This window comes from Megalobrama amblycephala, linkage group LG11 (assembly GCF_018812025.1).
Source record: "Megalobrama amblycephala isolate DHTTF-2021 linkage group LG11, ASM1881202v1, whole genome shotgun sequence".
Classification (NCBI taxonomy): Eukaryota; Metazoa; Chordata; class Actinopteri; order Cypriniformes; family Xenocyprididae; genus Megalobrama; species Megalobrama amblycephala.
In genome coordinates this window covers 3,718,202-3,730,713 of record NC_063054.1, presented here as the reverse complement: position 1 = coordinate 3,730,713, position 12,512 = coordinate 3,718,202, and the positions used below count along the sequence as shown (strand labels likewise).

The following is a 12,512-nucleotide window of genomic DNA, read 5'->3' as shown; positions in this document are numbered from 1 at the left end:
GTGTTGTGTCACTGGTGTTACCTTTAACAAAAATCTCTTATTTTGAAATAAAAATCACACTGTTGACATCAATTGACTACCTTCTTCCTATTTCCTGAAGATCCACGAAGAAAGACACATGGAAAGACCACTATCTCTTTTCAGTTATCAGAAATTTTAATTAGAAAATCATAATTTCATATGAAGCTTTTAGTTGAAGTCACTGGTGTGACCTACTTTATTATTAGGGAATTTTAAAAAACTAGAATACAAATGGATTAAACTACTTAATTTAGTGAATATACCATGATTGACAACATTTTTCATGAAAAATGTCACTGGTGTTACTGTCACTGGTGTTGTTTATAGAAAAAAAAAACTTTATTCAAAGCTATTTATTTAGTTATTTTGCATAAAATAGCACTAAATAATGTGATTCTAACTTTTTTTCCTATTGTTAATCCTCCTTTGGTCAGATATGGCTAAATTGAGGGTATTTGGCTAAACTGAGAAGCTGAGAAACAGCGACATTACGGACAGCGTATTTTACAGACATTTTTAAAATGTTGTTTATGATCTTTTACTGACTGCTTTCACTAAGTGTCAATGAAAAGTCTTTGATTCTATAAAAAATGCAAAAAATTTAGTCTCCTCTCCTTGATTATAGTTGAAGAATAAGTAGGCTATCTTTGGTCGTATCTGTCACTGGTGATTCATTGTGTCACTGTTGTTACTGTTTTTTGTCTGTCTCATTAAATAAAATGTGTCATATGTGACATGATAATACTTTTACATTCATTGAATTCTGCTAAACTCAAGAATTAAGATGTAAAGGATTGCATTACTTGTTTATGACTGTTTTTCAAATATTTTCATTGTTATAGCAAATACATGCATAATTAAATTAGCATAATTCAATCACTTTTAACTAACCTGATTGAAAAAAAAAACACATAATCTCCTTATTTTTTTCATTATCTTTTTTTCTGTAACTCTGACTGCATGTGCTGAAAAAAAATTGAGAAATATCATTTCATAAAAATGTTTAAAATGCCAGAGAAGTATGGTAACACCAGTGACAAAAAAAATGTTACATGCTGTCTTTAAATGCACAAAATGATAATAATAATAATAATAAATCATAAAGCTGTCATTTGTATTCATAAAGTCAATGTGTAATATAATAATGTGGTCTAAGTTTAAACGTTAGAAAAAGAAATACATTTTAAGACATTTTGTCATACCAAAAGTGGACTTTTCTGTAGAATGACCAGAATTCAACTAATATTTTTACTTGAAGTAAAACCATAATATCAACCTGCACAACAAAACAATCATGGTTTCTGTAAATCCATTATCATGTTTAAAGGGATTTTTAAGGAACACAACCTCCTTTAAATCCAGTAGGTTTAGTTTCATTTGCCCTTTGTCTGAGTTTCAAGGTGTAAGGTCTGTTGATAAAAGGCAACGCTGTTTTTTTTTTACAAGTGTTGTTATGGAAATACCAGATGAGGGACGTCAGTAGGACTTTCGCAAACTGGCAAGGACTTGAATGTCCTCCGAACGTCCGTCAGCGAACGTTACAAAGCGGACCAAACGCGGACGTCCCCCGAACGTCCGGCGAACGTCCGCCAGCGAACGTTAAAAAGCGGACCAAACGCGGACGTCCCCCGAACGTCCGCCAGCGGACGTTAAAAAGCGGACCAAACGCGGACGTCCCCCGAACGTCCGTCAGCGAACGTTACAAAGGGGACCAAACGCGGACGTCCTCTGAACGTCCGCCAGCGAACGTTACAAAGCGGACCAAACGCGGACCTTAACGGACGTTCACAAAGTCCGGGGGACGTCCCTTGTTTGCTGGGTATAGAATAACACAAGACGTGTCGCTCGTATTGTTTTGAATGGGAGAAAGTGTAACGCGCAATATGGCGGAATAAGTCCCGCCTTCTAAATAAGAGCCAATCGCCGACTGGTAAAGTCATCGCGTCACTTCAGCGGCCGTTAGAATCACCGGTTTCTATAGAAACACTCAGACGCGCGCCTCCGAAGAGACGCTCATTTAGGTCTGCGCATGCGCATTAGCTTGATCCAGCCTGAAAATATAGTTTTTTTTGTCATGATTCGAGCGTTTAGAAACTAAATTTATGAGCCGGTTGTTGTTAGATTTCATTGGTGATTTAAAATATGAAATTTAATCTTAAGGTTGGCGAACAGTTTTGGAGAATTTGATGAGAAACGAGAGGCGTTTCAAAGATGGCCGCCGAGTGAAATGACTTGTCTTAAAGGGACTTTGGTATCACGGTTCCAACAAAAATATTAAGTAGCACAACTGTTGTCAACATTGATAAGAAATTATTACATAATTAAAAAAAAATTTCTTGAGCAGCAAATCATCATATTAGAATGATTTCTGAAGAATCATGTGACACTAAAGACTGGAGTAATGATGCTGAAATGAATTTATTATTTCTTTGCCATCAGGAAAAAAAGAATTATTTTAATATATTATTTCACAATATTACAGATTTTACCAAATTTGCAATCAAAATGAATGCAGCATTGTTGAACATAAGAGACCTCTTTTAAAAACATAAAAAAATCTTACTGACCCCAAACTTTTGAATGTTTTTCAATGTCACCTGTTAGATGATCAGAAACTTGCTCCACCCAGACACAGTGAGGAAATAAGGAAATAAGAAAGGAGGACAGACATTATTAGTCCTGAACACCAGAACAACAACACTATTGAGCAAAACATGTTTAGTTCTGAGGCTCAGAAACTAGATTTGAATAATGTCATGGACCATTCAGTCTGATCTCAAAACAAAAACTGACTAGGGTCAGAGGAAGGGTTCAAAATGTCCATGAAAATTTAAACATTGCAGGTGGACTTTTGCAAATAAAATAAAATAAATAAATAAATACACTCAAAAAAATGAATTGTTGGATTCACTTAAAAAATAAGTCAAGTGGTTCCACGCAACAATATTGAGTAATTTGTACAAAAAACTATTTAGTTGAATGAACAAAAGAAATTCAAGTAAAGCTGACAAAATTTCTTTGAGTAAATACAAATCATTTGAATGTCGCTGTTATAATATTTATATGTGCAGTTTACTTAATGTTATGTTGATTACGTAAGGTGAACACTTTTTTTTTTTTTGAATAATCATTTAAATAAAAAGGATACAACATATCAAAATGCACTCAAAAAACAACTAATTGAATAAACTCAATTGAATTGAGAGCAGGAATTTCATCCTGTAAGCATGTCTATATGAGTGCGCACAGCCTAAACACAGGCGACACTCTTCTGCATGATGGTAACCACAAAATTCAAAAACATTACAGAAACTACTCTAAATGTCCAACATAACTGAACATTAAACACTAACATAAACTAACAACATCTTTCCCTTTACTGAAAAACACATAAAATAACACTTTAATATCCTAATGCAGTCCCTTGCAAAGCATGCTGGGAACTACGGATCCACTGCACAGTCAACAATAATGTGTGCGTTTCACACAGCAATGTTAGGTTGACTGAACAAACACTTACTAAGTAAAGCTGACAATACTCAATTTTAGTAGAAACAATGCAGTTAAATTACGTTCATGTAGTTTTTTAAGTAATGTGAACAAGGGTGGTTTGAGTGAAACTAACAACAGTGAAAGTTCATTTTTTTGAGTGTACAATAATGTATGATATGACCCATTTAATTGTACAATCAATATTCAGTTTTTTGTCTCTGAAGTGGAGTTGACATGTTTATTATTTAAAGACATCAAAAACTGAGTGGCAATTTTTAAATGGGTTAGTTTTATATTGGTTCAATTAAATCATTTTTGTGACTTTTCCTACTCTTGCAATACTTCATACTTCAGTACAATAAAATTGATCAAATTTGTTATAATATTCATTTTAAGAACTATAAAAGGGAGTGGAAATGGCAAATGAGCTAACGAGTGGTCCTCTGCAGCCATCTACTGGTTATATTGGTAATTTCAAGTCATTTTCATGTTAAAAGTGTTTGTTTTTCACCAGGTGACATATTCCATGTGATCTCCATGAATGAAAATGAGAAATTTAGATTTCTTTAAAGTTAATTTTACTGCACAAATGTAGTTAAAGATAATAGTGTTTAAAACATTTTTTTTTTTTAAAATCATACCCTCATTGGGGACTGATCCCCCTAATATTAAAAGCCTGGAATGGCCCCTGGTGTGTGGGCGGCCCCTGCTCTTCATGTTGCACACGTTCAGCATTCTCTGGATTGAGAGCGGCAGTCAGAATTCCTTTCAGTAGTCGAAACCCAGCGGTGCAAAGACATTCCTTGTTTGCTGGAGTGGCAGTTGCAATTGAGCGCATGAATTATTTTGTGACAGTGAGGCAGACTGGCTCAGTGCCTTACGTAAGGAGAGAAGTGCTTCTATTTCCCGTGCCCTTCTCAGAATTCAGGCAGTGCATTTCATATTTTATCAGCTTAATGCATATTATGGTTTCGCAAGGCTTTTTAGGGCTAGCATGTATAGAATTTTAAGTACCGTTTAATTCAAGTGATGTTAAAATGATTCAGGTGAAAAATTAATAACCATTAGCAAATCCAAGACAAATTATGATCTGCTCTCTCCTTCTCAAACTTATCTCTCTGAAAGTTTAATCATTTATGAGGTGATGTTTGCAAGCATAGTTTTTCTCAGTAGATATAAACGGTCATAACAGAAGTCCAGGATGATATTAATAGACTCAGCACATTTCTTGTGAGCTGACGTCAGTGTCTCACCTGCCCACATTAGAAGCACCACCACGATGATGATCATCTCCCCTGTCTGCAGGTGTCGAGCTTTATCCAGGCCTTGGACAGTCGGGTCATCTGTCAGAAGAGACAGAGAATCATCTGTGAGTTATTGTACGGAGAACTGAATGGTCAAAAATAGCCGATACAGTCATCACTGATCCACCTCAGTTTTCATTCTTGTGGTCGATATGGTTTAAAAGTTTGGGGTATTTTCATTGATTACTAGAAAGTTTAAAAAACAGCATTTATTTGAAATAGAAATCATAAAAGTCTTTACTGATCAAGTTGTTCTTGCTGAATAAAAGTTGTAATTTCTTTAAAAAATAAAAATCTTACTGACTAACTTTTGAATGGTAGTGTAAATAAATCAATCTATAGAATACATTTAGAATCAAGACAAACACATTTAGAAACAAACAAATAAGTATATAAATCACATACTCCCAGTGGCCTTAGAAACATCATTATATATGAGTTACTTATAGGCACATGCTCATTTATTTCAGAACAATCCAGATCCATCAACATTACAACAAAGATAAGAACAAATTTATGTTCAGAGATGCATTTCCGGCAGAAATTTTGCGGCCATTTACACAACACCGTGAACACTTTTTATGCATTCATTTATATTTATAATTTAGTTTAGGCCTGAAAACTAAAACTTTTGAAAATGGGTTTCAAAGTGCACGTTTTTGAAAACGATACCGTTATCATCTCTGTGTAAATTGCAAAAACGTGAATTTTTGTGAAAACAGTGACGTCAAGCGTATGTGTATTATATGTTCAGTCTATAGGAGCGTAGAGTTTCTTTACAAAGTGACATCGCCATCTACTGGCCTGGCAGAAGAATACAGCTTTTTTAGTAATTTTCGCGGATCCGTGTGTACATGAAAAAAGCAAAGGAAAAACTTTTCTGTTTTCAGTACATCGTTGTCATGCAAACTAACCCTTTGTGTAAGAACTTTTTCGTCGCTGTCGGAAGGAAAGCTTGTATCTCCATATTTCGTCATTTAAATAATTTTGTTTTCATAAATCATTACTATTGGTTACCCTTCACGTCTTTCTGTGGGTTTTACAAATATCTAACCAATGAACAGTATTAAAAAGAGCTTGTAACTAAACCTCATATCTCCACTGGATCTTCACCCTGCCTCTATTGTAAATGAAGTGCTGCACACTGTTTAGTGCATCTTTGCTTGTTTGCAAGGCAATCGTAAATAAAGAACTGGTTCTTTATTCAAGAAACACTGTATAAAGGCCAATGTTTTATGTATTTGAGGAACGGAGAAGAGTGTCCTAGTCTAGGCATTTGTTGTCGAATCATAATACTGCCTTTAATAGCCTGTGCATAGCTTTTATAGCATGAGATCTTGACCAAATGAAATTCGCTGGTCAAAAACTTTGAAACTCCATCAATTTGAGCTTGATTTTGGTAAAATATTAATAATATGACACATGCACGTGTCTGACCTCATAAAAAAGCCACAATATCAACTTTGACAATGCAGTGTTTAGTTATTTAAAGAATACTGTGTGTTTTTCCATTTCCTGAAAAGTATCGTTTTTGGAGATTCTGACTGATAGCTATGACACATAAAAAGTGCAAATTGTGAATGGGGCCCACAGTGTTTACACTTTTTATGGTAATTAATTGTAGCCTGGGATATCATAAAGGTGATGATAAAATGAGCAACTTTTTGAGCAATGTTGCTTGGCCACTTTCCCATTGAGAATGAGCAACAAATTTCTATCTGTATACTTTAGATATAGTTGCCCCGTGTATCATCACCTTAAATATTTAAGCACAAAAAAAAAATACTAATTTAAATTAGACACTAAAAATGTGTAACCTTTAAAAAAAACCACACACACAAAGGACCATAAATTCAATGCAGAATGAAGCCAGTGCTTATGTGATTAATTTGACTTTTGTTTAGCCCCAAGTACCGATATGTATCCCAAAGCTGGTCAATTTCCCAGCATCCCAATCACCACCACCATCCAACCTCAGCCTGATCTACCCAGCCATCTGTTTTCATTATTAATCCAGTGTTAAAGGGATTGAATTCAGGCCCATTTCCTCCTCCAAGTATCTTTTAACCTGTGTGGAGTTGGTCCAGAGCACCACTCTTCCCAATTGCTGTTCCTTTCAGGATAAAAGTGGCGCTGAGACACCTGCTGTCATAAAATGAAAAAGTAAGGGGGGAGATTCTGCCCAGCCAATTACTGGAAGGATCACATGCATCGTCGTGATTTCCAATAACGGTCTGACAGTATTGAGATGAGCGCTCGCTCCCGTTCACTAAAGAGTCAGGATAGAAGACAGCGAAACGTTCCTCTCATCATCCCCATGAATATTTATGAGGATAAGCGTGGAGGTTTTCCACTCATGTGTGGAAAATGAATACTGTCTGTGCTCCACAACATCTCAACGGAGATAAGAGCCTCAAGTGGAACGCAGTGCTGTGTATTTAACTGGTTGTGTTCCAAACGCCCAACAGGGGAGCTCTTTAGAGTACTTTAAAAGGGAGCTGCTTTACGCCACACAACATAATGCTTCCTCGCTTCTTCTTTGGCCCAAAGATCCAAAGCAAGACATCTGCTCATTAGTTCCGCTAGCCTGAGATCAGTTCAAAGATGCTGTTGCACATGTATGTATTACTGGGACATTCTAATGATGAAGAACACAGAGAATCACTGGTATCTGATATCTGTGTTTACATTAATCCCACCCAAAATGATTCTGTTGATTGCTTTACTATGCAACATGGTTTGACACATGGGTTTTGAATGGACGTTATTTCGTTATTGTCTCTGTGTAAACTACAAAAATGCTAATTTGTGAAAACGGTGACGTCATGCGCATGCATGTTATGTGTTCAGTCTATACAGGTAGGTGTGTAGTTTTCTTTACAAAGTGCCATCAACAATATATATATATTAGGAGTGTGACGAGATCTCATGCCACAGTGATGAGATTTCTCGTTGAGGTGAAAAGCAGTTTCGTGATATTGCCATAATGGAGCGTGAGGGTGAAATTAGGATAGAAGGATAGAATATGCCACAGCTACATTTACATTACTCCTCCACTGTCATTTTGTTTTTATAAAAATAAAATTCGCTTCAATCCCATTCAGCTCATCCAACATGAGCTGCAGAGCCGCAAGTAGTGCATCAGGAATCAGAGTTCACTGATCACATGACGAGATGACTGACAAGACCATGGCGGAGGATTCGTTGCACAACAGAGCCTAAATGCGTCTAATACATGTATTATATATTTTGTTTTCATAAATCATTACTATTGGTTACCCTTCATGTCTTTCTGTGGGTTTTACAAATATCTAACCAATGAACAGTATTAAAAAGAGCTTGTGACTAAACCTCATATCTCCACTGGATCTTCACTCCGCCTCTATTATAAATGAAGTGCTGCACACTGTTTAGGGCATCTTTGCTTGTTTGCAAGGCAATCGTAAATAAAGAACTGGTTCTTTATTCAAGAAACACTGTATAAAGGCCAATGTTTTATGTATTTGAGGAACGGAGAAGAGTGTCCTTAGTCTAGGCATTTGTCGTCGAATCATAATACTGTCTTTAATAGTCAGTGCATAGCACTATATCTTTTATAGCATGAGATCTTGACCAAATGAAATTCGCTGGTCAAAAACCTTGAAACTCCATCCATTTGAGCTTGATTTTGGTAAAATATTAATAATATAATGACACATGCAAGTGTTTGCACAGAGCCTAAAGGCGTCTAATAAATGTCTTATCTTGTAGAATTCACGCTCAGCACCGCCACCCCCTATTCACAAAGTACACACGATCGTGAAATAGAAAGCGAAAGTAAAACGCGAGTGCGCATTCAAGCACACTCGGTTCCCTAATGCATGCAATATGAAATCTATCTTAGGCTGGGTTGTGTAGTTGTAAGCATCTCTCAGCTCTGTATCATGCTTGAAGAAAAAAATGGTCTCTGTTTGCACTTTGAATAATGAGAGAGTTCTTTGTACTTTGATTATTGTTGCACTTAATGAGCTAAGAGAAAACTTTTATTCATTTTTATTTATACTCTTTTTATTTCTATGATCTATTTGTGGAGAGGAGTTCAGTTAGAAGGTCAAAAGTTTTATAAATCATGTACAGTAAGGTCTGAAGAGACTCATATGAAATCATACAGGAGAGAAGCTCCTTTTACAGTGCTTGAGTACTGTCGTCTTTCGTCTTTTACTGCATATGATAATTCTTACTCAGAATGTAGAACTGAAAGGACATTCATAAGATAATTAGTTAAAACATTTCAAATGCACCCGCAGACTATTTTTCTAGTCATGTATTTCATGTATCTCAATGAGCATTTCTTAAAAATACTATGGAAAAATCTTGTCTCGTTCTCGTGAACTCAATCTCATGTCTTGTCTCGTGTGCTAACTGTCTCATCACACCCCTAATATAGTATATAAGGCCAATGTTTTATGTATTTGAGGAGCGGAGAAGAGTGTCTTAGGATATATACCAGATATATTCTGGAAAATAATGTTAATTTTCATGTTATTTTATGTACAGTTCGTATAGATCTAGAATTCTGAACTGAAATAAAGTAGCATGGTAAGATTACATGTATTTGCATGAATTTGAATAAATTAAGGCTGTACAGTGTCTCGATGTAATAGTGAAGCTGTGAATTTAATTACAAAAATAGCTAAGTTTTCACCTTATTGCTGAGAACTGTAATGTAGCTTTCAGTAGCAAAGCTGTTTCATTTATTGTACAATTCACGGGGCAGAGGTTGAAAACACATTTCTATGCTCCATTTCTATACAGGAAGGTCATTTTTGGGTGAACTATCCCTTTAAAGGGACACTTATTCACTTAAATATCCCTTTATAATATTTACTCACCATTTACTCACACACACGTCGTTCCAACCCTGACTTTCTTTCTTCTGTGGAGCATAAAAGAAGATAATTTGAGAAGTCTCAGCGATTTTTTGTTTATGAAATAGAAGTCAATGGGTTACCGTGCAGCATTCTTCAAAATATCGACTTTTGTGTTCTACAGAAGAAAGAAAGTCATACAATGCAGGTTTAGAATGACATGAGGGTGAGTGAGCGATGGCAGAATTTTTTTAAATTTTTGGGTGAACTATCGCTATCAAGTGCCGGCAAATCTGATCTGTTTTGATCATCACAGAGAAAGCATTGCTCTTGCTATAAGTTGTTTATTGTCTTCCCGGTTGTAATTGTGATGGGTCTTTCCTCATCAGGATGCACAGGTTTGTTTGTTAGACCTGCAGCACCCGCTCTTTGATATTGACTCAGCTTCTACGGACGCACTTCTTTGAAGTATCACAGTAATTGAGTCCAATGGGAATCATCCTCAGCTAAGTCTGACAGCACATGAGAAGCATCGGCCAAAAATACCTCAGAGATGCAGGTGAAACTGTCTGGAGTCACAAAACAAGATACATTACTCAATGACTTGGCACACTTTTCCTTTCTCTCTCTCTATTTTCTCTATGAAGATGACTTCTTTCCTTTTCGGATCGGTTTAGATATCTGTCAGATTCCTTAGGCGATCATGGCAAGTTGACTTTGAAAAGCAGCACTCTGCGCTGGATTGTGTTTCCTGTCTGTAAGCAGATGGCAAATACTCCCTGCTAAGTCTATTGCTTCTAATTTCAAATCTATGCACCGCAGGATGGAGGAGGGAGGGATGGAAAATGTATTTAACTGTTGTTGCATCAAGATGAGATTCATTATTATAGGAACAGAGAGAGATGCATTGATGCATTGAGAGAGACTGCATGAACTGAAACTCCTCTGAACATGAAATAAATCACTGGGTCATGAACCGAGCGCTCGGCTGTAACATGTAAATGTCTGTATTTTAATGATGCATTGTTAAATTCTTTCTCTGGAAGAAAATTTCATAGTCATTCTGAGGAAATGGAGCCATTTGTGTCAGAAAATGTATTTATATATTTAGAAGATGTTGAACTTGTAAGAAGTTCAGTGGGACTTTTTCTATGACCTATTCTTAAAGGTGCCCTAGATTCAAAAATTGAATTTACCTTGGCATAGTTGAATAACAAGAGTTCAGTACATGGAAAAGACATACAGTGAGTCTCAAACTCCATTGTTTCCTCCTTCTTATATAAATCTCATTCGTTTAAAAGACCTCTGAAGAACAGGCGAATGTACGCCCCCAATATTTGCATATGCCAGCCCATGATTGAGGCATTACACAAGGGCAGCCAGTATTAACGTCTGGATCTGTGCACAGCTGAATCATCAGACTAGGTAAGCAAGCAAGGACAATAGCGAAAAATGGCAGATGGAGCAATAATAACTGACATGATCCATGATAACATGATATTTTTAGTGATATTTGTGAAATGTCTTTCTAAATGTTTCGTTAGCATGTTGCTAATGTACTGTTAAATGTGGTTAAAGTTACCATCGGTTATTACTGTATTCACGGAGACAAGAGCCGTCGCTATTTTCATTTTTAAACACTTGCAGTCTGTATAATTCATAAACACAACTTCATTCTTTATAAATCTCTCCAACAGTGTAGCATTAGCCGTTAGCCACGGAGCACTATCAAACTCATTCAGAATCAATGTAAACATCAAAATAAACACTGTACTTACGCGATTAGACATGCTGCATGACGGACACTTTGTAAAGATCCATTTTGAGGGTTATATTAGCTGTGTGAAATTTTTTTATGTTGTTTAAGGCAAGCGCGAGCTCTTGGGCTGTGAAGCACGAGATTTAAAGGGCCACACACCCTGAATCGGCTCATTTCTAATTATGCCCCAAAATAGGCAGTTAAAAAAATGAATAAAAAAATCTATGGGGTATTTTGATCTGAAACTTCACAGACACATTCAGGGGACACCTTAGACTTATATTACATCTTTTAAAAAAAAGTTCTAGGGCACCTTTAAACTATTACCTTTAATACTGAACACTGCAAAAAAAAATAAAAAATAAATAAATAAAATGATCAGAAGTATTAAACAATTATTAAATAAATTAATAATAAAGGAATTATGGAATAAATATGGACTTTAATAAAAAGTACAGTGACAAGCATTTTAGAAAAAAAACTAGATTATTTTATAACTAGATCATCTAGATTTTTCATTTTAATTAAAAAATGAATTAAAATTTAATTTAATTGAAGAAATCTTTAGTTTGAATATTGTAATATTGTAGCAGTGTTTGTCTTCTGTTTTCTATTTGGTCTAATGTTTAAATGCAGAATCTAATGTATAATAATACAAAGATTAAACTCAAAATAATGTCCACACGGCAAGTATAACAAGCAGAATAACTTACAACAAGCCAGTCAATATCACAAAATAAACATATAAACTTATATGTACTTTGTGCGAATGACATTATCTGCATTATCTTTTACTCAATTACCTGCATGACATCTGGATACAGAACTTCCATATCTGTCAATGTATAAAATTATATAATGACTGCATGAAAAGCACTGTAGACAATTGCTGAACAGTTTTATAAGATGTATTACACATTCATCAAGAGTACTGCGCTACAAACTTTAAAGGGGACCTATAATGCCCCTTTTCACAAGATGTAATATAAATCTCTGGTGTCCCCAGAATGTTTGTGTGAAATTTCAGCTCAAAATACCCCACAGATCATTTATTATAGCTTGTCAAATTTCCCCCTATTTGGGTGTGAG

At 35.6% G+C, this 12,512-nt stretch overlaps 1 protein-coding gene across 1 annotated transcript in view; it reads right to left on the bottom strand.

The window, feature by feature from the left end:
- Positions 1-12,512, bottom strand: part of fndc4a (fibronectin type III domain containing 4a) — a 46,017-nt gene that overhangs the window by 10,045 nt on the left and 23,460 nt on the right. Inside the window, exon 4 of the mRNA XM_048208368.1 lies at positions 4,767-4,856. Coding sequence (XP_048064325.1) covers positions 4,767-4,856 — 90 coding nt within the window. The remainder of the gene's footprint in view (positions 1-4,766; positions 4,857-12,512) is intronic.